Source organism: Thermobia domestica, chromosome 1, assembly GCF_964235325.1.
Source record: "Thermobia domestica chromosome 1, izTheDome1.hap1.1, whole genome shotgun sequence".
NCBI classification, from domain to species: domain Eukaryota; kingdom Metazoa; phylum Arthropoda; class Insecta; order Zygentoma; family Lepismatidae; genus Thermobia; species Thermobia domestica.
In genome coordinates, this window is record NC_137454.1 from 160,788,516 (window position 1) to 160,815,213 (window position 26,698).

Here is a 26,698-nt window from a genome sequence, read left to right on the forward strand (position 1 = left end):
CACTTCTATTAACATTATTATTTTAAAAAAATTAAATTTTTAAGGTAGAGGAGAACATATTTGGGATCGATTTTGTCATGAAAACCCGGATTGTATCGAGGACAAAAGCAACGGGGACGTAGCCTGTGACTCATACCATCGATACAAAGAAGACGTTCAACTTTTGAAGTTCTTAGGGGTAAGTTAATTTATATTTATATAAAATCAGAATCCATATAAAACATTGCATTTGTTTCAATTCCCTTGACATTTTAACCGTCTGTTTCACCACTCAGATTTCAAAAGGAGTCAACTTTTTAAACCTATCTTTTACCATACCCATGGGATCACGCTGGCCCAACGGTAGAGCGCTCACCTCTGATGCGAGGGGCCATTGGAGTCCATGATGGGCAACATCATATAGGGCTATATAAGTTACCTCGCGGTTCTCCCGTTCCTTCCCACATTTTCAATTTACCATTTTTTTTTTCAAAATAATTCACTTTAACCAACCATCTGCCTCCTTTAGCCAAAAGGGCATAACTGTATGAATGACACCTATTTCAAATAATCGCAATAACGTTACTCAGTTTGGTTGCTGGTGTAATATAGCTCAGTATTCCTAAGGACTAACAATCTTGAAGCCACTAAAAAAATTACAATTTACAATTTTTTATGATACAGTTTTAAAATATTTACATTTTTAAAATTTAAGCTATAGTTATTTATATAGTTATATCAAATTCTGCTACGTAGTTTTAAAAGAATTAATAACATTATTATATGACGGAAGTGCTGTATTGATGCTAAATCTATTCTGTATGCTGACGATACAATACAACTTTTATGAACACAGTTAATAATTTGACTGGCCTAGAGCAATGTAGGATTACACTGATGCAAGGCACTGAATGATTTAGGAAAAATGATTTTCTTTTAAAGAAAAATAAGACTAAACATGTAATATTTACACTTAAAGATTACCCTAACATTAGTATGGACCATATAAAATTCCTTCCTGACGTCATGTTACATAGTAAGTTGACCTGGAAACAGCGGCGTAGCATAAGGGAACGCCTGTATGCCCGGCATCTCCTGTTAAGAAAAAGTACGTATTTCATTATATTTATAAATTGTTTGCTTATAATTACCACAATTATTTCCACTGCAATCTTCTGGATGCGCTCTCTCGCTTTACTTTGGCAAGCGGAACCTACGCATGCGCATCACTCATTTTCTGTCCTTCCTCTTGTATGCTATGTTCCTTGGGCATCCAGGCCTACTGCAAGCATCGGAGTTTTCGTCTGCTTTCTGTCGAATGCGCATGCCCCACTACTTCTTTTACTACTCCCCGTCATCCCTTGGAACCGAACATTTGCTTTAGATATAAGCTGGCGTATGCTTAAGTATTGCCAACTCTAAATATTTTGAACTAAGCTATGGTTTCTGTATAGAACGTACGAGCGCTGTCAAGGAAATAGAGCAAAACATAAATAGTTAGTTCAACCATTATGAAGCATGTCGCTTACGTAAGTGATAGTATAAAAATAGTTATGCTTTAATCGTAATTAAATGCATCGTAATTGTAATCGTAATTAAAGGCAAACTAATAATCTACATCATAAATACATATCATGTCCCAGAGTGTAGCCAGATACTCTTTGAGAGGACTCACATACACAAGCATAACTATAGCTAATGCATTCTGTAGAATCACGGTCACCGATCTGGTAGGCCACCCTCCGCCCTTCACGAAGTTTATTTGAGCTCTTCCGTATCTGAATATCTCACAATAAAGTAGATACACAGAAATAGACCCCCAGAGTTGCTTTAAGTGCTTCCTATTTGTATCTTCAAATGATATACACACTCAGGCCCATTTTCAAGAAATGGCACCTGAGGTCCGGACCCAAGATGACAAATTTCTAGGGGTGACATTAAAAAAAAAAAAAAAAAAAAAAAAATACGAGATTGAAGTATGGTATGCGGAGAAAGAAGCTGCCCACGAGAATTCATACAAAAGTGGAGCCGGTTTTTCTCGTCACAATGCTAGTGGCAGAAAAGGAGCTGAGACAATTGCTTATTGGCGTCTAACGTAATCTACGCATTTGCTTCTGTATGCTCCACCAGGCGTGCAATTAGGGGAGCCTGGCCCCCTAAATGTTTTGACCTCCTAATTATTAAGAGTAGTTATTGATAAAAGAGATCCAGAATTGTGACGACTGGACCCCCTAGCATATTTGTGCCTCTCTCCTAAACTTTAATGGCTGGTTGCGGGCCTTAATGAGCAGATTCAGCCTGTTAATCTTCTATTTGTGTTGTGTAATCGTATGGGATGGTTGTAAATTACGCCGTGCTAAATATAAAGCTTATGAAAGTTGTTTAATGAACATGGCTTTACAATCCTTTCTTGTGATAAATTATTGGCTCACCTCTCCCTGGCTATGCCCTTGCGTTCTGTACTAGATTTATGGTTTTGATTAGCAACATTGATCGTTGATGGTCAAGAAAAATTGGCGATATAAAGTTTCTTTTGCTTTGTGATTTTAAATGAATATTTGTTTTATTGTTTTACTGTAGTATAAAGAAAATTGCATTTATAACTAAGACAAAGCTGTGGAAAGTGTTTGGCTGCTACAAGGTATAGTACCTTACTAACTTTTAGCAAATGATGACTACGATAACAGTACCAGACACAAATTTAATTGATTTTTTGTTAACAACTGCCATATCTCGGTTGACTTACGAGCAGCGCTGCTCTCTGAAAGGGATACGACCTACCCCAAAGCTTTCCATAAAAACAACAACTAGCAATCAGTCGCGAATATTTCAGTCTTCGTGGTATGATGATAGGTTTTTTTTCCTGGGTGTTCTGTAGGGAATAAAATGTTATGTCTCGTCTGCATTATGTTTGGGGCAAAGGAGTCGGAGTGGTGTTCAAACGGTATTTCTGATTTGGGTAATTTCATGAAGAAAGCTATAAAAACATGGGTCATCGAAACATTTGCTGCATAGTGAATATTTTCACTTGTTAAGGAGAATACACATTGAATTGCATTGTATTGTATTATATCAGATAAGTGACTGACTTTGGCATCCCCATTTCGGAATACCGCGCTACGCTACTGCCTGGAAACCACATATACAATACGTACTCTATATGTTTGTTGCGATTCTTAAGAACTACAGTGCCAAATAACTATCTACGAACTGCATATTTTGCATTTTTGTGAAGTATAATTACGTATGCTGCAATATTTTGGGGTAACAGCAGTTATATAGCATTGCAAAAGAAGGCTGTTTGAATAATTAATGGTATGTCTTTCAATGAACATTGTAAGCCATTATTTGTTCAATTAAAGATAATGACTGTAATTAATCTTTACATTTATTTTGTATAATATACACAAAACAGAATATTCCAACTATGTTCTATCTATCTTATATATAAAAGAGAACGCACAAATCCTTTGTTACCTCATCACGCTAATACGGCTGAACCAATTTCTTTTATTTTTGGGGGTTATTAGGATTTGGACCCTAGATGGTTTTTATCATATCACTTTAATTTTTAATTACCAGTGTCTTGAGATAATTGACCATTCAAGTGTCCATAACGTACAAATCCTTTGTTAGTTCATCATAGGTAAAAATAAACGTATTTATATGCAACCCGCATGACCGTGTCACTCGGCGGGTTAACATAAATGACAGGCGATATAATGTTAACATTTACTGCAATCTACTATGGTTTTTATCATATCACTTGAAAGCGAAAACTTCCGGGATGACCGCAGCGAAGCGGGGCGGGTTAACATAAATGACAGGCGATATAATGTTAAGATTTACTGCAATCTTCTATGGTTTTTATCATATCACTTGAAAGCGAAAAAGTAAAAATTATCTAAGTAACAAAGTTTATTGCGTTCCGGGGTGACCGCAGCGAAGCGGGGTGAACGCTGCTAGTATATATAAAAGAGAACGTACAAATCCTTTGTTCCCTCATCACGCTAATACGGCTGAACCAATTTCTTTTATTTTTGGGGGGTTATTAGGATTTGGACCCTAGATGGTTTTTATCATATCACTTTAATTTTTAATTACCAGTGTCTTGAGATAATTGACCATTCAAGTGTCCATAACGTACAAATCCTTTGTTAGTTCATCATAGGTAAAAATAAACGTATTTATATGCAACCCGCATGACCGTGTCACTCGGCGGGTTAACATAAATGACAGGCGCTATAATGTTAACATTTACTGCAATTTGAAAGCGAAAAAGTAAAAATTATCTAAGTAACAAAGTTTATTGCGTTCCGGGGTGACCGCAGCGAAGCGGGGTGAACGCTGCTAGTAGACAATATATAGAAATATAATAAAAGATATAACCAGAGAAACTAATTGATACACCTTGGTTTCTTTTGGTCATGGCCATTTGAAGGATTTTTTTTGTTTTTGTTTTTGTCAAGCACTACTTCTTAATCTCTTAATTCAAAAGATTTCTAATTTTCAATTAAGAAAATTTACAATCTTGAGAATAAACAAGCATCGTGAAACATTCTGAAAATTTTGTTTACATCCCATATTTGTACTTTTGGTCGTTTAGTACAACTAGTTAGGACTAAGCGACAGGTGTCAAACAATTCTACCACCTTGAAATCTCAGTTCAATTTTTTCTGTAACCTAGCATGAAATGGATGGTGTCAGCGATTACATTAAAATTTCATCAATAATATATTGCTTATGGGTCAAGAATCGAGGCCGTCTCGTCTGAAAAAGATATCTAGAAAGTAAAATATTAGTTGGTGATGTCACGCAAAATACTATGAAAATGAAAATATAAAGAAAATTAGAATGATCTTGTGAACGCTATGATGCAATAAAAATTACTACAGCAACAGATTGATCTTGTAGAATTCTCTCCTCATAGTCACACTTACTATATATTAGTGGTATGTGTGAAATACATGTTATGAGGTTGGTTCCCAATATTCTTCCAATTCTTGACCAATTCTGTACTCAGAACTTTACAAAACCCGTAATAATACTAGTATTCAACGTTTTTGTTTCCCAATCGGGAGGTCCTAGTTTCAAATACTCGAAGGTTGGTAATCCTGACTGAGGTGTCTTTAGAATTTCTCTCAGCCCTACCAGACGTATGCTAGGATATCTTCAAAAACATACGGTATTGTATGTAAAAATGAAGTTACAAAATTTATTATTACTAATTTTTAAATATTAAACCACATAGTAGCACATGGTTACCACGTTAGCCACGCAATAGTATTTAAAACCAGGTTAAAGTTCTTTACTCATCCTGTCGGAAGTACGTCAGTAATTTCTTAATTTTATTTTCAGGTAAATTTTTATAGATTTTCAATTTGTTGGTCTCGGATTTTACCAAACGGAACAACAGATAACATTAACCAGAAAGGTGTTGAATATTACAATAATCTCATCAATGAGTTACTCAGAAGTGGCATACAGCCTATGGTGAGTATACTTCAATTAAGTTGGTCAAATAAATATTTTTTAAGTACCGATGAGGATTGTGTTGAATTTTATCTTTTTTGATCTCATTGATTGAATTTTGTATAAGATATAAAATAAAAATGTAATGAACGAAATATCATGGTTCTGTTAACAATAATAGCATCATCTACGAGTGATTTGTTTACATATCATAGAAATGAAATCTTTTAAGTTTTACGTAACATATCATAGATTTTTCAATAACAGTGTCAGAATAATATTGTACTTCCATTTTCTTTCTGAGTTAAGAAAGAGGTGTTAAGCACACGCGGCACTCATTGGTTTATATAGGGAAGTATTTTACTGTATTCTTTGAAATGAACTGGGATTTTAATGATTTAATTTATTTGCATGCCTACTGTTTTACAAAAATTTAATTATGTGATGTGATGTGTGATACATTTTGACAAAGAAAGGAACATTTAACTGCACTTGAGGAAAAAAAAAAAAACTAAAATCAGACCTTTAACCCGTAAGTACTATGGACCGTCTCTCAGACCGGTGCTACTTTTCGTATCATTATATTTTCCACAGTCTCACTACTACAAGTGTATCTGTTCGTCTACCTTCCTGTCTAGCAAATGGTTACGTATTGTGAAGTTCGTGTTATAATTGATTCCCTGTGCGCGACGCTGGAGGGATCGAGAGGTCTCACAGACGTACTATCGTAGTTAGGTGAGTATTTTGCTGTTCAGTGGTCTTCCGTTATTTACCGATTATTAGCAGTTTGGTGTCTTACCGTGTGTCACGTCTTGCACCACACATCAAATAATGACCCAGAGACTGGAAAACCTGAAATAATCATATTCTATAACATGAGTAAAGAGGAGTGGATACTGTAGACAAAAAAGTACAGATTACACATCAAGTCGTTGAACAAGACGATAGCCATTGACAATTTTCTTTTTGCTGGTGAATGTAGCGTGTGGTGTCAATGCGTATGTCTTGCATCAAGTCTACACTAAGTCCACAGTGATGACAAGACTTGATTTCATGAAAACGTTGGCAAACGGACTTGTTAGACCTCACATAGAATGTAGATTGTTCATCGAACATCTGCCATGAGAGCTGAGTTTTTCAAACAAGAGCATAATACAGCTTGAAAGTGAGCTTCTCACCATTGCGCACAAGGTGTTGAAGAGGAAAACAGTCCACTCTCCACTGAGTTGTAAACGGAAAGCAAAGATATTCGTGTCAGCGGTGTGCGGTACCGATTTCCTTGCAGTGCAGAATAAAAAAGATATAAGTGCCTACCTGAAGAAAGTGTATGCTGTCAGAAAAGTTAGTGCGGTAATTTCTTTACCAGCAAAACGTATTTTCTTTACTCTCGCGATTATATAAGTAAAAATAAGTTTTATTCATTACCTTTTTACTACAAAAAATGTAACAGTACAACTATAACAGTACTTTCTTATAAGTTTAAAAAAGCTAAACTTCCATGTTTTTTCTCCGTTTTTGCTGTATTTTTTATTCTCAGTGCATCTATAAGAAGAGTGTATTTCAAAATAGTGTTATTTTGACTACACAAAAACGGAGAAAAATTGAATATTTCAACAATTACAGTTTTAGATAAACAATGAAAGCATTGTTGCAAATTTTGACTGTTCTTTTTTTCATTGCTTTAAAAATATAAAACTTTTTTTTTACATCGTGAAATTACTATGTTCTATTTTTTTATAAGCAACAAGATAATATGTAGGATGGCATTTTTAAAAAATATACAATAAAATTACTATTCAGAAAACGTGAAACAACAATGCGGTCTGACAGACCGTTCCATAGTAGTTACGTGATTATTTTCGTCCATAGTACTTAAGGGTTAAAATCCCTATTCGTTTCAAAGAGAACATTAGAATACCGTTCCCCATATAAATTAATGAAAAAAAGTGGCGGAGGTATTTAATACATTTAAAAGTAGTCATTATACCTATAACTTGACAGCGGCAAATCTTAAGAAAAAAAAAAAAAACAATGTTTTTGATGTTAATATTAGGGTGAGTTTGTAACTTCCTTTACTCCCATGTAAGACATAAATGATGGGTCAATGGATTTACCATAACGTTAGGATAGACACTGAATATACAAATGCCATCATCACGTAGAATTCTATATGGCGGTAGCTAAAGTCCATAGCTATTATTAAAATTAAGACTATATTCATTATCATTATATCAAATGAAAAGGTTCTACAAGATAATTCCCAAAATATATATGCCCGTTCAGATTTTATTGTGTACAACAAAGAGAAATAATAAACAGACAATTTCTTTTTTTTAAGATTGAAGATTTCTTAAATATTCTTGAGACAATGATTTCTAAGCTATTTATAATCAGTTTAATATTAACTCATTAAGATAATATATTAGTTGTCTTAGAACAGGGTTATCTCAAAAGTCCCATGACATAGGGTAACTCTCTTATTATCAGAGTTACAAAATGTAAGAGGAAAAACCATTTCCAAATATGATGTTTTCAATCTAAAGTGAAGGATTTTTTTTTTTTTAAATCGGACGAGCCGTTTTTGCTGTACACTCTTTATACGCCCAATGTTCAATGAAAATGCAACGTAAATTACCTGGATCCACAACATAAGTGAGTGAAGTTCAAGGTGACCAGAATTTTCACTTGCGAAAACGGGACGCATACGAATCGGCTACGGGGGGGGGGGTATCTGACTTCCAGATTGCATTTTGGAACTCAGCAGTGTTCTCAATTTACAAAATACACAAGTAAGAGTGATAACACACCGTTTCTAACTTTACACATACCACACAACAAATAATGGTTCCCGATTGCAAGTTCTACCCAACAATTCTTTTAACTAGTTGAACACTCAGAATTCCCACTCAATTCCCACTTGAAGCACGAACACTCAATTCCCATTTGAAAATTCAGAAGTGCTAGACACGGCTGAACCTTGGCAACGAGTGTTGGTACGGAAGAGAGTAGAATTTGCATTGACGATTTATATTTTGAATAATAATTACGGGACACCTAGGTCATTTTTACTTAAAAACGGGACATTTAGGCGTCCCGTTCGTGAATCAGAAAAAAACGGGGCAACGAGTGTTGGTACGGAAGAGAGTAGAATTTGCATTGACGATTTATATTTTGAATAATAATTACGGGACACCTAGGTCATTTTTACTTAAAAACGGGACATTTAGGCGTCCCGTTCGAGAATCAGAAAAAACGGGACAACGGTTGGAAAAAAGGGACTGTCCCGGCTAAAACGGGACGTCTGGTCACCTTGGCTGAAGTTACTGTTTGAAATGGGGGTTGGCCATCGACATGTTAGCGTAAAAGATAGTAACTTCATTCACTTATGTAATGGGTCCAGGTAAATGGTAACGTTCCATTTTCATTTAACATTGGGGGTATAAAGAGTGTACAGCCCAAACAGCTCGTCCGATTTAAAAGAATTCCTTCACTTTAGATTGAAAACATAATATTTGGAGACATCGTGTTTCCCCTCTTACATTTTGTTGTAATTGTGATAATAGCAGGGTGTCAGGGGACTTTTGAGACACTCTGTATATTATTGAAAGTACAATGCATAATATGCATGCTCTGAACAGTGGATTTAGCATATGTGAAGAGAACAGTGATTGTTATTTACTGATTGGTATTGATAGCCGATCTATCGATCGATTGGAAACTGAAAACTTGTAATTTTTTTTATTAAGAAACTCATAATTGTTAGACAGTTGTGTTTTTTTTTCTTTTAGTTACATAAAGCTATTTTGACGGAACTCTGAATGAGAAACAAAAGATTAAATCATAATAATGATTTCATCTGTGTGTGAGAATTTAGATAATGTTGTCTTCCGTATTCTAATGCATTTTTTGCAGGATTTGAAAAGTGTGTTTGTTTATGTTATGTAATTAATTGTGTCAATGTAATTAATTGTGTCAATGTAATAAATGCTGAGAGAATCCTTTCCCTGATGAACTAACCTTTTACGTAAGTATCTGTGGACATGAACTTTAGTGTAGTCAAAATAAGGTTTGAGGTAGACATTTAAAATAAAAGGATGGGACCTTCTGGAATTTGTTCGTGATCTCTTCCTCATTAACCTCCAGAAAATCCCAAAAAATCCAGTTGCGGGTTTTCCGCCATTTTGAATAAATAGTCTGCCATCTTGAATTTCTCGTATGTACTTAATTTATGCGTCTTAACTTCTAAACTAATTAACGTAGAAGGATCATTCTTTCTTTATTATACTTCTAATATTATAGGCAATGTAACAAGTTATTATCACATTTTTTCGAGTAACCGTTCTTACATAACTTTAGGATAAAGTGAAAAATTGATAAAGTGCCAGCCTAATGTCTCACACGGCTCGCCCACCCCAGCTGGACATTAAAATTTTAAAGAAAGTGCACTGACATGTGACACAAAGAAATAAGTGATGGAGTACGGTGACTTATAATATACTAATCAGCGTTCGAAAAATTCATATTAAAAAGGAAACTTGTTTCATTCATGTTCTCCGCTATAAAAGAACTTAATTCTGTTCATTATTTTTTCCTTTAAAAATATGTACGGTAATTCAATATTTCTTCTTCATAAAGATCATAGTGGTATGTATTTTTAAAAATGAGATTATATTACAACTGCTCATTCTAAAGTGTTCTTTTCCTTTTTCTCCTCCTCCTTTTTTAAAATCCATCTTTATCAAGGAAAACATTAGTGTTGACAAAAAGTATGCCTATTAAAAATGTTTAACACTATAACAAATGTTGTCTGTGATATCCCCTTAATTGGAAAAATTAATGGAAATATTAACGGATTAACATTTAAAATTAAGGCTGTGGAAAAGTAAATGATTAAATTAAAAATCAATGTTAAAAAAATAACGGTTAAATTTAACTTGAAAATTAATTGAATAGAACTAAAATTAATATCTTTTACTACTCTGATTGACAGTTGTCTTGAGTTGTGGAAGTTAATATAAAAAATTTCGTAGACAAAATTAAGGAATGTGAAAGCTATTGTTATTAAAAGTTTATGTTTATGTATAATATTCAAATATAACCAGTTGAGAATGCTCCAAGAGCATTGCCAGAACGAACTTAAAAAGAATGGAGAGATGGAGCGGAAAGGATAACTGTCATTGTTCCTAGATGTAAATATTTTTATCCGCACCTTCTTCCCTTTGTCGCAAAAATTAGCAAAATATCATCTCTCTATGACTTACAGTTCTCGAGATATGGCTGCTTAAATATCTAAAAATTTGAATTTTTTTGGCCAATATCTGGGGAACAGTGGCCAGTTGGCCAGTAGACAGTTAATCAGTGGGCACTGGTTATTATTTGGTATTAAAATGTTCACCATCCTCTTAGGTATTGATCAACCCAAAATCATCTCTCTACAACTTATGGTTCCCGAGCTATGGCTCGTTAAATATTTAGAAATTGGCAATTCTTTTGGCCAATATCACGGGAACGGTAAGTCATAGAGAGATTATATTGGTGTTAATCAATACCTAAGACGATGGTAAACATTTTGGTATAGATATTAATTAGTGGCCACTGGTCATTGGCCAAACCAGTGACCACCGGTTACTATTTGGTACCAACATATTTACCATCCTCTTAGATATTGATAAACACCAATATGATATTTCTATGACTTACGATTCCCGAGATATGGCTCCTTAAATCTCTGGAAATCGGCCATTTTTGGCCAATATCTCGGGAACGGTAAGAGTGACACGAGTAATAAAATTAATAATGTTCTTTTCTTTTCCATCTTTTTCTTGTTTTACGTGTAATACGTAGTTAACTTTAGATCATCTACTCTTTCAACAGGTGACATTGTTCCACTGGGATCTTCCTCAGGCTCTTCAGGACAAAGGAGGTTGGGTTAATGAAGAAACAATTGATCATTTTGTAAAGTATGCTGAGTTTTGCTTCAATCAATATGGTGATAGAGTAAGCCTTTGAATTTTTGATTTTATTGCTCAGTAGAGCCAGGGAAAACTTAACTACGCTTTTTCATGCCAATTACTAAATCTAAGTGCTGTATATTACAATTGATATATTGTACATAGGCCAGTAACATTATATTTCTTTTGTCAAAAGCATAGGAGTTCAACAGGATCTTCTCTTGTATACACAGAATTACTTTTTTTATACATCAAGAAAATTTTGTTTAAATTGCTGAGTTTTAAAAGCTACTGGCAAACAAAAATGTAAAAGTGAGATACTTACTTTTAATGAAACACCTGAGTTATTATGAATAAAATAAAAATACCGTCGGTATGCCTTCACGATTACCCTGAAATATTTCATTAAAATAACGCATTTGGGGGAGAGGTGATTTACGCTGTGTTTATTTTCATTTTATTCATAATGATAGTTTCGTTAGCTACCACTGACATTCTCAAGACAGAGAACACATTAAAATTCAATATACAAGTTTTCTCAATATTGTTGTTTGTTGAAATCTTTACCAAAATAAACTACAATGAAAATTTAAATATACAATGAAAATTATTATAGGTTAGATTAACTCGTAACTGGTGAGGTAGAACCACTGACTCCTAAGCCGTTATAATTTTACGAGCTCTTGTTTATATATGTAAATTAACGCAACATTTTAGGATGAGCACATAAGTAAATAAAAATCTGATACCTGTACTATGTATTTCAATCGTATTTGGAAGTGTTGAAGTGGAAAGTTTCTCAAGAGCCATAGTGACTTCATCTCATCATTTAACTTACATTTTCTTCAAAACTGACCATATTATTCTATTGCTTTATAAGATTGACAAAGTATTTATCTTTGTTTGCCAGTGTCCTTTAAATTAAATTCTGACAAATATGAAGCTAAATAATGCTATGATTTCTTTCTGATACTTATTTTGTTTCTAAACTGGTATTATCTACAGAATTGCTAATTATCTTTTACAAGAAAAATAAAAACTGAATAATAACTTTCTCAATAGCAAATTACAGAATACATATTGATTTCATTCAAAATATATATATATATACCTAAAAAGTTTTAGCCTTAAATTGTTCGAACTAATTTCTCACCATTCACTTCAAAAAACAAATAAATAAAATATAATGAAAAAAGAGGTGAGAGTACGGAACCTTGTAGTACTTCAGAATTGATAAAAAGAACTTGCAGAGATAAAAACAAATAATAAAAACATAAATGTCTAACTAAGTGGAATATGAAGCAAATATAAGTGGTGCGAAGGTGGGAAAGACGTTTATAAAGAAAATTTTTATTATGCCACATTGTACCAAAGGCTTTTTGCAAATCAAATACTTCAAGAAAAACATGTTTAAGGATTTACCAACATCTACGATAAATGCTATTATTAAACTTTAGCTTTATAATACAAATCTAATCATCAAATGTTTTAGTAAATTTCTAGAATACGTCCAAGAATTTTAGGATAAAGGAAATACATTGCCAACGTAGAATATTAACCGATTTTCCTTACGATTATTGAGATTTTTTTCCTAATAGTTATATGAAGACATTCAATTACTTTAATGTCCCTCTTTCACTGTCTTGTTCTGTAGAGCAAATCAATGGCACGAGTAAATTACACAGCTAGAATGACTTTCTTATGTGATCAAACTCGTCTCGTTTCTCCAAGTTGTGGTGACCATTTTGATATACCCTGCGATGTTTAAGATTTTGTATCAACCTTATAGTAAGGTCAATTTCTAACAAATTCCTTCACACTGAAAATCATTCACTTCACATGTACGAGATACATTTAACAGAAACTGATAGAAAGAGAATTTAGTAGCCTACTAAACAAACTATGGCGTTGCTGGTTTTGATAGGCTGCTTTTCAATGTTGTAACTAGTTTGTAGGATAAAATGACCATGGTTGTAGCCAGTAGCGTAGCCAGGATGTGTGTTTGGGGAGGGGCAAGTGCTGTTATAGGTAAATATAAAAAAATTACGAACAAAAAATATATAAACATAAAAATATATAAAAATTACAAACATCAAAGTACCAAAGTACATTGTCGGACCGCTTGGGGGGGGCGGCCCCTCTGGCCCCCCTTCCCTACGCCACTGGTTGTAGCGCTTGTAACTGTACTGTGCCAAATCAAAACTTTGGAAAACTTCCGAACAAATCAACAAATAATAGATATTACTTGTTAAGTATTTCGAAGTTATTATTTAAAAAAGAAATAGTAATGTAGGGAAGTTGAGAAACAATGAATAGTATTGCTGAAATACTATATATATATATATATATATATATATATATATATATAACTTTCTGATCTTTCGAACTTGGAGAAAATATATTTTCTAAGGCAAATTATGATTTATTGAGTATTTTGGAAAAACAGTAGCAGGAAAGTTTAAAAATTATGTCTTAGAACTTTTTATTTTTGTTTTTTTAAATTTCAACATCGCTCAATGTTGCACTTTCTTTTTAGCATCGCTCAATACACTCTAATAAACTTACATTTACTTGGATTATTAGTAAAAATAAAAAAATAAATAAAAAAAGAAGCAACTTATATGAAAATCATGAAATGATTCTTTTTTGAAAGGTTAAACTTTGGGTGACGATCAACGAGCCACGGGTGTTTACTCTTCTGGGCTACGAGCACGGAGTCCATCCACCAAAACGAAAGAGTTGCGGTACAGAGACCTATGTTGTTGTTCATAATCAATTGATTGCCCATGCTAAAGCATGGCATCTGTACAATGAACAATTTCGACATAAACAAAATGGTAAGTGAAATACACACGTAGTTTTAATTTATGGAAAGAACATTTCGTAAATGTCTTCTTTTTCAAATCATTTTTTCTCGAATTTCATCGTTACAGACAGATAAACTTAAGTACATATGAATCAAATAATTTGCCAATCCACTTGGTTGTAAATTAACCCAATGAATTGCAAAATTTAAGATAACTGTTTAAAAAGGAACATTTACTTTTAATACTACCAGTGATGTTAGTCTAATTTTTTAACAACCGGTTCTATATTATATATAGAGAAAAAGTTCATAGAGAAAAAGTTCATATGCACCTATTGCGAAAAGTGCTTGTTTCAGAGCTAGGGCTGTCCAAAATTGAGAAAAATCCAAATTTCAACATGCCCTATTTCGAATTCGAGAAACTGTGGGTGGTGGTCCTTCTCAGCGTAAAGGAACCCACGCATACACAATCCAAAAGTGCATATGTCGTCAATGTTCAATAGATGTACAGAATATTCCATACAGGGCGTAATTCTCAGATATGCTCTCAATACAGTTTTCAGATATACCCTGATTTCAATGAGGGTTCAAAGTAGGCAGGAGGTAAGCCTTGATAATAATGGACATTCACTGCTTTGGAGGGAAGTCGGAAGTGTTAGGAACCGGCAGCTCCATGTTCTTTTGTGTTCGGAATAACGTGTGATGCGATGTATTTCGTCACAGTATATTTCCCCTTTTCTTTATTTATAAGGGTGAAAGAAAACATTACAGCATGTTTATTCCCGACTACGAGAGACCGTGCTGCTGACGATCCTTAACATTTCCGACATCGTGCCAAAGGATTCCGTGTTCACTGCTATCAAGGCTTATCGATTGCCTGCTTTTGACCAATCATAATGTCAGAGCATATCTCAAAATTCGGTTGATGGCATGTCTGGGAATTTCACCCTGCATGGAATACTCTACACACCCATTGAACATTAATGAAATATGCATTTTTGGATTGCATATGCGTGACTTCCTTTACGCTGATAAGGACCACCGTCCACAGTTTCTCGAATTCGAAATAGGGTCTCTTGAAATTAGGCTTTTCCATGATTTTGGACATCCCTAGCTCTGAAACTATGCACTTTTCCCCACAGGTCCATTGAATTTTTCTCTTATTTTAATGTAAGAAATCACCTCTTACAGTTTGTCGATATAGTTCATTAACACCCTAGAGAGAGAGAAAGAAAGAGAGAGAGAGAGAGATAGTAGATGGATATGGATAGGTAGATAGTTAAATATCTCTCTCTTAGAAAGCAAACCATACAAGATAGACAAAAGCAAAGCTTTTACTGAATACCACAAGTGACAAATAGCAACCTACACAGCATTCTAATGTTACAAGATGGTGTGACGAGATTAGGTAGCACTGCGAATATCTTGGAAACCAATTACCCAAGATAGATGGTTGTCAAAAAGTATTGGAAAGACCTTAATCCAGCAATGGATCAACAATTATTAATAATACTATGTACCCGTTTCAAATATAATAACTCTCAGCACTACACTCATGTGATCCCAATTCTCATTCTTGATATCTGAGCATTTGAGGTTAAGAAATAAACGCTTATGCCTTGTTCTGAGAGATCGTATGTTTAACCTGTAGCTGTAGGAATTTCTAAAAACAAAGCTAGTTAAACTAATATTTACTGTTCCTGGATATAACTGGGTAAGATTTACAGTTATGTCTGGGTATAACAAACGGTTCTGCGAATTCGAAATATTTTAACAACCTACGAACCGGCTGAATAGCATTACTGAATACTACCAATGAAAAAGAACGTAGAAAGTAAAAGATCACTAAGGTGGAGTGAAACCGAATACGAGTCTCCCACTTCGAGACAGATACTTACCACTTTAGGTACCAACTATGATGAAGTACAAGTTTTACTGTATAACTTCTAACTCTATGCTTGGCCTGTTTTAACGAGTTCTTTTTCTGACTCTCGATTCGAAAGTAAGTGCAACATAACCATCAAAGCAGCATTCAACGATTATTATTATTATTTTACTAGAAGATTGTGAACTTTAACACCATTGAACTTTAACAGAAGATTGGGAACTTTTTCTGTTTCGTTCTGTACAAGTAATCTGTTTGATTTCTCAAAGTAATAGCCATCATAGGAAATATGTATTTATTTCTAACAACAATAAACATATCGCTCAAAAAGTAATAACAAATAATTCAATAGAATACACCACAACATAACGGCAAAAACTGAAAATATATCCTTTGACCTATTTCTACTGCAGTTTGACAACTTTTTTGAACACTTACAGCAGAAGTTTCTTTATCAGGAAAGCTTGAAAGTTAAAACAAACCAAGTGTAGATTAATTTTAAAATGATAATAGTATAGAATGGTATAATAACGCATGTGTTAAAATTTCTGTAGCTTGATTAAATATAGGAATACTTTACCGAATATACAGTAGTTAACTAAACTGAGTTTAACATGATATTATTGTAAAGTAGTATGGCATTTAAATTCCTAAGAATATTACTTGATTGAGTGGGTCTACCACAAACAATATAGCAAGAAAGCGAAAGGTTGATCCAGCTTAATTTGTTTGCCAAATCTACCAGTTATTATGGATTAACCAACACTGACATCAGCTGGCCACTCACTGCAGAATGACTACCGGATCTAGCAAATATTACACCGTTTATCCTTCATAATGTCAAGAAAAATACGTCACTATTTTCAACAATGTCACCTATTTGCAAGTGAATGAGCCAAATATGTCATTTAACTTGTCTAGTATGATGAACAATATGGTAAAACGTAATATGAAGCAGCTCTATATATACATTACAAGAACATTCAGTAGTTTTAGAAACTCATATTTGTATTTAAAACAAAATAGCGTTCAATAAATAAGCAGAACTTTGACGACTTCCGACCACAACAATTAAATTTTCTTCACTTATAGGAAAAGTAGGGATTTCTATTGACTCCTATTGGCTTCATCCGAAAACAAATTCTCCTGAAGACAAGCTGTTTGCAGAAAATGCTATGAAGTTTCATGTAAGTGCATGGTAACGTTTTTATACTAGTGTATAGTTTCTAATATGTAAAGATATATATTTGTATGAAAACAACTGATTCAACGTACTTGTATTTTGACGTTGCAAAACATTTGAAAATGAAATTCGATTTAATGTAATTTTACAAAATTTATAAAGTAATCAACAGTACAGTTAAATAATAAAAATAAATATATGTTGTATATTAATACTTGCTTGTGTATTTTTTGTTCTTTCTTTTTCAGCTAGGTTGGTACGCTCATCCGATTTTTAGTAAGGAAGGGAATTATCCTACATATATGAGAGAGAGAGTAGAGAAAAATTGTATAGGTGAAGGACAATCTCGTCTACCTACATTTAGTCAGAAGCAAATTCAACTTCTACGAGGTAATTTCTTATACGTGTAGGACAGGCAATATGGGAGGACAATATTAAGATGGATTTCACAGAGATAGGAATACGAAGTGGAAACTGGATGCAATTAGCTAAGGATAGAAGTCAGTGGAGAGCTTTTGTGAACGCGGCATTGAACCTCCGGGTTCCATAGGCCATAGAGTCAGTCAGTCAGTCAGTCAGTAGGACAGGCAATATTATCCCCAAAGTCACTTTAGATCCCAAGTGTTTTGAGCAGCATTGCAAACCAAATTAACAGACTGTGATTTCTACAAAAAGTTTCATAATTGCACACTATTATCCGTTACTTATTTTTATTTCATCCATTCGACTCTGTTCTTCAATTTGACAAACGGAAAGACGCTAGCTTCTCCCAGGACACTTCGTTTCGTACAGATTTAGAAGAAAACTGAAAGAGAATATATGCTTGAACAAAATTATATGTACTGCAGTACATCCTCGGTTTTCGAAAAAAAATCTAAATAAACTAATTAAATCTTTGAAAAATTTCGATAGTTAATATGTTTTCTTCAAACCTGGAAAAGGGGAGAAACAGAATGTAGAAAAATCGAATAAACTGGATGATGTCAATCTAGAAAAATCAATTTGAATAAAAGCAAAATGATGAAATAAAGCATAATGCAAGATATAAACAAATGATTATATTAAGGTAACCTAATATAATTAATAGAAGCTGTTATATTCATTAACAATATTTTTCACTGATACTTAATGACAAGGCTATAGGCCTATCTTTTGATACGTTATAAGCTCGACTAGAAATCGTAATTTTAAGGGTGACGTCTGGAGGCCATATTATTTTCTGGATCTCAGTTTATGAGTCTCATTAATTTCATTCAACATGAATTAAGCAGAAATATAAACTCACACAGCACAGATGATATTACGGTAAGAGATATATATATATATATATATATATATATATATATATATATATATATATATATATATATATATATATATATATATATATATATATATATAGAAAATTCTAGGAAAAGTTGCAATGAATAAAAGATGAAAATTAATGTTTTTTAAAAAATGAATTATTGTTATGATAAATGGGTCTATTAAATGATCATATAAAATATTATAAATATATGAAACGGAAGATAGGAATGGTGAAATAAAAATGTACTTCGCACATTCCTGTATAGAATTCAAAAGAAATACTCAAATATTTCTTGTAGAATATCGTATTGTTATCTACAGGTCAGAAAAGTGCAAAGAAAGGAACTTGAAAGATTCAGAATGTGGATAGGAAATTTTGAGAAAAAAGTATTGGGAATAAGATTAACGAAGGTAGGAAAATGGAGGACAATATTGGAGATAATTCAAAGACGTTAAGAACATGGTTAAAAGATTGATTGAGAAATCGATGGAAAGAAAAATATTTAGAGAGAGAACATCGTATTTGATACATGGTACATGATATTAGAGATAATTCTTATGTAAATCGAAAGAAATATGAGGAAGAGGGTAAAGCATTGAGTTGCAGAACACTTAGAATAATGTTATGTTATGTTATATAACATAATTTGAATCTCGTCCTCAGCTCTCTTTCTCTTTTAGGTTCATCAGACTTTTTTGGTTTAAATCATTACATAACGAGACTAATAACGGAAGGTCCTCTGTCGAAAGGAGCCGTCCTCAGTGTCAAGGATGAAACTGGTATGATGAGTGATGACCCATCGTGGGTGCCACAGATTAATAAGGCTTTTAATGTGAGTGTTTTCAGGACTAATGACCAACATTCATTATTTTTTGAAACAAACAAACAAACAAAAAAAAAAAAATCAAAAGCCCTGAGTACATACAAACTCAAAAATTTATTACAGGAATCGATTTAAGGGCAATGCTTTTAATTTATGCTCTAATATTCCAATCCACCATTTTGCTCTTATGTTACTAAAGACTGCTTTCGCCATAACTCTAATATCCACAGTTGGAAAAAAATAATGAAAAATTTAATGGATTAAAAAAACGTCATCACAATGACTTCATTTAAAAGTAGCAGGTGGTCATAATATTTTCGCTGGTCAGTTTATTTCTGTGTTCCTGGTTAAAAACATCTAGATAGAAAAAAAAATTGCAGAACTTATATTTTCAATATCAGTGAATTCGACACGTGTTCTTTTTCTTTGTTATTCATATTGGTTGCTTCCCCGCTTTTTTTCTAGTAGATCCCAATGTTATTTGCATTTAACACCGGTGATGTAGTCAGAGGTAACCGACTGAGATTGTCAACAATATTTTTAAAATACACATGACCATTGCAGAGAGAAAAAATAAAAAATGGGAGGAAGCAAACCTCAGACAACTCCAAATAGCGATTAAACCACATTTTGTGCCTCTAATGCGAAAGGAAATGAGCAATATAACCATTAAAAAAAATCTGTCATTCTCAGCCCGAAGAGTCTGAGAGGGAACGTTGACCATGATTTCAAAACAAGTTAAGGTGTTTACTTTGGGAAAAAGGTCTTGTGTTAAGGCAAATTAGTGTTTAAAAATCTAGGAAGTTTTCGAATAAGTCGCAAAATAACTTAGAAAATATTCATTTCACAGAGTTTTCATGAAAAAATTAACAATCTTTTTTTTAATTGTTACTATTTTTTAAACAGTTATCAATTGAAAATTTACTCCTGGAAAAATTAATTGATTAAATTAAGAATTAACAGAATTTTTAACTGATAGATAATTTTCTTTAATAATAAAGCTAAAATTGATTAATAAATACACGAACGAAGTGTTGTTTGAGCTCCCTCATTGCTAAGCGGTTAGGGCATACGCCTTTGGCCCGGGTTCGATTCCCGGCGGAAGCTCACCTGGTTTGGATTTAACGTTAAGATGAAGATCCACTTTTTAGATAGCATCGCTGCTGAAAAGGACGATAAACTGATAGAGATGCAAAAAAGCCGGCTTTTTTGAATCGATGGTTTTTTTCACATAAAAGCCGGCTTTTTTGGGAAAAAAACGAGAATTTTGGAAATTTTGGCTTTTTTTCATTTTCATGATTTTTCTATCTAAATAGCATTCTTATAGTATATTCTATAGTTAGATGAGAATTCCACGACCTGAATGCGATATTTCGCTCTGAAATTCACCATCAAGATGGATGGAGCACATGTTTTACGAATTAAAGCTAACATGAAGAATGTAGTATTTGAGGGCAATTTTAGAGGCTATTTAACTTCATTTTAACTTGTGAGTTATCGACCTTTTTTTCTTCTCTAGTTTGACATCCGTGTTTCATTTCTAAGAGCTTTTAGTACCCTAGCTTCTAGCGCAAAAGTTAAACTTGCCCGTTTTTCTATTTATCCGTCAAAGCGTACGTTTTTCAATATATCCGTCAAACCGTACTTCCACATTTCTGTTATACTGTAGCTGTGAAGTGATTTAGCAATAATTTTCCGGACACAACCTTAAATACCAATTTATACAAATAATCAGTAGCGGATTTAGAAAAGTACTTTAGGAGGGTTTTTTCTGATTGTTTCGTTTCCTAAAAGTCCTAATTTTATTTGGGAGGTGCTTGAAGTTAATGAGTACAGGCATAACTAATATTTCGTTTCGTTTATATGTTTAGCAATAATCTTCCGGATACAACCTTAAAAATCATTTTATACTGAGAATCAGTGGCGAATTTAGAAAAGTATTTTGGGAAGGGTTTTTCTTACTAATGTTTAGTTTTTCTAAACATTCGTAATTTTTATTTGACGGGAGCTTAAAGTTTATGAGTAAAGGCATAACTAATAGATATTTCGTTTGTTGCAGACATTCCGTAACTTTGGGGAACGGGCTTCAGTCCGAAAGACCGCCCCCCTAACCTTCGCAAAACCGTCACTGCTGGTAATTAGTACAGTGAAACCTCTCTAAAGCGGACAGCCGTGGGGAATAAAAAATTGTCCGCTATAGAGAGGTGTCCGTCTTAGAGAGGTTTCGGTATTTTCTTACGTAAATTAGTAAATAAGGTGATATGTAATTACAAACTATTGAAGGTAATTTATCAAACCGTTCTATGACTGGGCATGTCGACATCTGCGGATTCTCCACAAATCGCTTTGAAAGAAATTTTGTGTCTAATCCGAAACTTCTCTAACCACTCGTTCGAGACTTTGAAATCTGAAACATTCATTTTTGTTGCTACCTCCAAATTCTTAGCTTTTAGCATCGACCCTAACACAGGATTTTTTTTTCATTCTGCACTCTATAAAAAAAATTCACTTGCACACCAACTTTGTTTAAAGCAATGAGACACTATTTTCATTGTCATTTTCACACCACAACTTTATTAACTTGTCTTGGTTTTATATTCTCTCAGGTGCTTGTGGTTTACCGATACAAAAAATTTCAGCTATCCTTCGCACACCTCAGTATTCTTCGAAAATTCAATCAATTCGATTTTAACATTAGCGATTTTCGTGGCATTTCGAAAGCTCACAACAACTTACACCTTATTGCTTATTCGATGCAGAATGACTTAAAAAGATTTCCGTCTACAAATAGAGGCACTAAGACAATATGCGAATACGCGGACAAAAAAAAACAAAAAACAAACATGTATTCTGCTTGATTCTAGCGGAACAGTAGAATGACGTGTCATCCCAAATTGCAGGAAACTGTCAATCACTTTTGATTCTAAAACAGGTTGGGTGGGAGTGGAATGCAAGCAAAGGATATGAAGGTGTTGTTAAACAAAGACGCTTCATCTGAGTTTCTGAACAGCCAGTTGACGAGGAAAAATGTTATTACAATGCTTCCTTGGTGATACATGTATGTATTTCTGAAAATGTATTTTTTCTGTACTTTTCAACTTATTTCTACAGAACGTGTCCGTAATATGGAGGTAAATAATACCTATAAGAGACAGAAAAGACTGTCCGTGTCCGTACTAGAGAGTGTCCGCTTTAGAGAGGTTTGTCAACATGGTTTTTTCCTATTACAGTGTTTGGGGATTACAAAATATGTCCGTTATGAGAGGTGTCCGCTTTACAGAGGTGTCCGTTAGTAGAGGTTTCACTGTAATAATAACGATTTAAAAACAATAAGAAAGGAAGTCGGCCAACTCACAGTACACGCACTGTTTCTACATTCACAGATGGAATGAAGAAAAGCTTTGTCAGAATGGTCGAATAGCTGGTTGAATCCCGGACTTCCCGATAGAAGCGCAAAAGCTAATCACTCAGTCATGTTTGTTGTGCAGTTGTATTTAGCTTAACTTAAATATATTCCGTAGTCCTTTTAATTTGGGGGGAGGGGGAGTTCCGTAATGACATGTTGAATCCCTCTTGTTAAAAATTCAGAAAACTTGAGGATTGGGTAAACTGTGATGGTGGCTATATAAAACTTAACTGTAGACTTTCAAGAATATACAGAACCAAAAGCTCTAGATGTGCAGCCTTTAAGTGTATCATATAAATCTAAGTATTTCTCTTGTTTCATTTTAATTTTATTTTGTTTCAAAAAGAGGGTATGGAATATTTTGAAGTAAAAATACTACATACTATTTTGCTAGTTATTTGTGTATTCTTTTAAAAGAAGTGTTTACTTTTAGGGTTGGCTGGTTTACACCAACTTTTTTTTAATAACTGGTTTAAACCAAAAAATAAAAAGAATGAAAAATGCGAATAGTGTGAACTTCATGGTGACGTTTCCAGATATCAAACCACCTGCAATAGTTTTATTTCCATTTCACTTTTTAATCAAGGTGTCCCATGTTCAATTCTCGGTCGAACCACAACCCTTCTTTCATGCGTAAACAAAGTAGCGGTTCGGATGTCAGTTTAAGCGAAAGTCTTCTCTTTGATAACCTCGGTATTTCGTAAGAATGTTAAGCCTAAACATACGAAACAAACCAAATTGTATATTTCTGCATGCCTAAATGCCTGTTGCTTATAAAGAAGCCAAGAATGCTTATGTATATTGATAGAAATTGGCAAAATTTATCGATTGCCTACGTAGCTTCCAACATTAGCTTGGATTGGACTATCAATGATATCTACATACTAAATTTGTAATTTAATACCTCAGTTTTAGCGTACTGATTATGATACGTTGACCTTTAAATTTTACATGAAAAGCAATAACAGGATTTTCCCGTTATTTTCTTACATTTCAAGTAATGACGGGATTTTCCCGATGGCTAGGGTGGGAGATTCTCAATTTAAGAAATTTACTGACCGGACTTCTTTAAGCTTATGGGAGTTCTTCCGGCATAACCCCGCTGTTGCATAATAACACCAAGGCGAAACGAACTTATTTCTGTGAATATGTAATATAAATACATAAAGCAAAAAATGTAAATCAAAAAAGCCTGGTTTAAACATCCCCCAAAAAACGGGTTTTTGGCATTTTCAAAAACAACCATGGTTCTTGCCAACTCTGCTTACTTTTGTATATAGGAGGTTAAAAAATTATTATTATATACATTGGTTAATCCTGTGGAATTCATAATGTAAATATGTTGAAGAAAAATTGTTTGAAAAATCTTTTCGAAATTCATAGTTTATTTTCGAGGTTTTATATTATTATCAGCATCAACCACTAATTAAATGATTTTTTGTGTTATAGAGAAGCAAAACAAAGTCTGTTTTATCAATTTAAAGCAGAATTTTGAAAAAAGCCCAAAATTTCCCAAGCAAAAAAGCGAAGCAGAAAAAACCGAGTTTTTTTTCAAAAAAGCCGGTTTTTTCCCGAGCCCTTGCATCTCTATAAACTGATAATCAAATCAAAGCAACGAAGTTCTGTCATCGTGCAGGCAGCAAGTCTGTTCTGTTGCAAGTTGTCAGATTTATCTTCGTGAGCAATCAAACAGTATTTACTGAAATATCACAACATACTTGTAGGTATGGAAGATAGATCAAAAGTACTATATTTGGTAATAGTAACATAGATCGAAAAAAAAAAGAAAGAAGACATTCAAAACAGTTGTTAGTTTCGATAAATAATATAGAAACACGTTCAAGTATATTCAAGGAATGTTTTATAAGCAAAGAATTTATGAGTTCACACGAAACTGAATGAGTATTTATTAATAACTTTTATTATTATTCTGGTGTTTCTACATCATAGCTTCACAATTTGCTGTAGAACCTGTAAATTCAGTGAAATGGTCCATTTGATTTTGCAGTACTTGCTTTTCATCTCATTCCAGTCATTGTTGGATATTTGTCAATAACATAAGATAAGTTTATAATGCATATAAACCGACAACTATTACCTTTATAAATCGATGAGTAAAGACAACCGTTTCTCCTGTTTACTTCACGACTAAGGGTAATAGGCGAGGACTGTCACGTGACGTTTTTGTTTTGCTACGGTTAATGAGAGCCATCGGACTTTGTTCATGGTAGTGACACAAGTGTATTCTGTAGAATAAGTTGTATAGCAAATTAACAAATTTTGCTAGGAGTGTTTGTTTTATAAATCTTTTTTAAAAAGTGTGATAACATCCATAGTTTATTCTTTCTGTTGTCAGTAATAAACAATCTTCCATTAGATTGTGCCATGGGGTTTGAGACTCCTTTTGAACTGGATCAAGACCAACTACAACAATCCTCCAGTGATCATTACAGAAAATGGCTTCTGTGATACAGGAACTTTAGATGACCAGGATCGAGTTCAGTATCATAAAGTGAGTACGATGTCTAATTCAAATATCAAATAAGATATTACTAACATCAAATAAGTAAACGTTAACTATTTGTTACAGCAGCTATGTTTTAATAAATGTGATCATATTAACAAAACTGCAAATTTACTACACTAAAATTCTGATTCCACAAAGAAGAAATATATTATGTATTACTCAATCGAACATGCTAACACAATGATACACAGCACCAGAGATATTAAGAATGGATATTGCACGTAGCACTGTATGGGAATACGTTAAATTAAGCTTTAGGATAATTTTTATTAACGTGACCTTAAAATGTTTTCTGATTAACCATGTTGACTTTCCAACTTACTTGTGAACTTCGTAATACTTTAGCTCCGTTCGCTCATCATCGTCATATTTTAAATTAGGGAACTAGAGGAAGTTACGAAATATTATTTGTAATGCCTCCTAACATCCAAATATTGTGTGCTAATATTTTTCTCAAGACACTGAAACTTCTGTGTAGACCTACGAAAATTATGATTAGTATACCTCTAATCACAAATATCTAGACTACCTTTCAGAGCCCAAGTCCAGAAAATTAAACTTCTAATGACAAAAAGAAACACAACACACTAAATATATGTATATATACTGTGTATATATACTGTGTATATATACATACACACTATATATATGTATATCAAATAACTAACCCAGAGGTTCAATATCACGTACACGAAAGCTCTAGATTGTCTTCTGTGCTTAGATAACTGGACCAAGTTTCTACTTTGTATTCCTATTTCTGCTCCATCTATCTTATTATCCTCCCATCTTTGCCTAGGTCTTCCTATAGTTATTTTCCGATTGGACTTCCAGTAGAAAATTTGAATTCCATTATTGCTATATGACCTTCGCACTTGAGCCTCCTAGACTTGATGATCCTAACAATGGTTGTTAAACGGTGTAGATTATGCAGTTTCCTGTTATGAAGTTTCCGCCATTCTCCATTCCCGTTCCTCTTTTGTCCAAATATTCGTCTCAGAATTTTTTTTCTCAAATACTTTCAATCTGCGTTCTTCCCTCACAAGTCAGATTAAGCGACCAAGTTTCGCAACCATACACAACAACAAGAATGATTATCGTTTTGTATATGTTAAGTTTCAAATTTCTCGACAGAATTCGCGATGACGAAAGATTTTGAACTGAATAGTAAGTAATGATGCGAATTCCTTGCTTTCAGTCGACATTTAATTTCTTCCTGGACATTAATTTGGCCACTATATATGACATGATTTCAGCATGATACCCGCAAAATTGCAAATCTGCTTACCAGGCTTCTCACCCTACTTACAATTCCAACATTACACCCTGTGAGTATCGTCTTTTCGGTTTTGAGAAGGAC

The 26,698-nt window shown here is 33.5% G+C and overlaps 1 protein-coding gene across 4 annotated transcripts in view; it reads left to right on the forward strand.

The window, feature by feature from the left end:
- LOC145690407 (myrosinase 1-like) overlaps positions 1 to 26,698 on the forward strand; it is a 52,493-nt gene that overhangs the window by 14,520 nt on the left and 11,275 nt on the right. For 2 of the 4 annotated variants that reach the window (XM_081765256.1, XM_081765265.1), the window contains exons 3-10: positions 45 to 178; positions 5,338 to 5,472; positions 11,326 to 11,448; positions 14,056 to 14,239; positions 17,186 to 17,280; positions 17,525 to 17,666; positions 19,266 to 19,417; positions 25,192 to 25,326. In XM_081765256.1, the coding sequence (XP_081621382.1) occupies positions 45 to 178; positions 5,338 to 5,472; positions 11,326 to 11,448; positions 14,056 to 14,239; positions 17,186 to 17,280; positions 17,525 to 17,666; positions 19,266 to 19,417; positions 25,192 to 25,326 (1,100 nt within the window). Of the gene's footprint in view, positions 1 to 44; positions 179 to 5,103; positions 5,165 to 5,337; positions 5,473 to 11,325; positions 11,449 to 14,055; positions 14,240 to 17,185; positions 17,281 to 17,524; positions 17,667 to 19,265; positions 19,418 to 25,191; positions 25,327 to 26,698 lie in introns of those variants that run through there. The other 2 variants (XM_081765275.1, XM_081765284.1) reach the window with 2 other exon arrangements.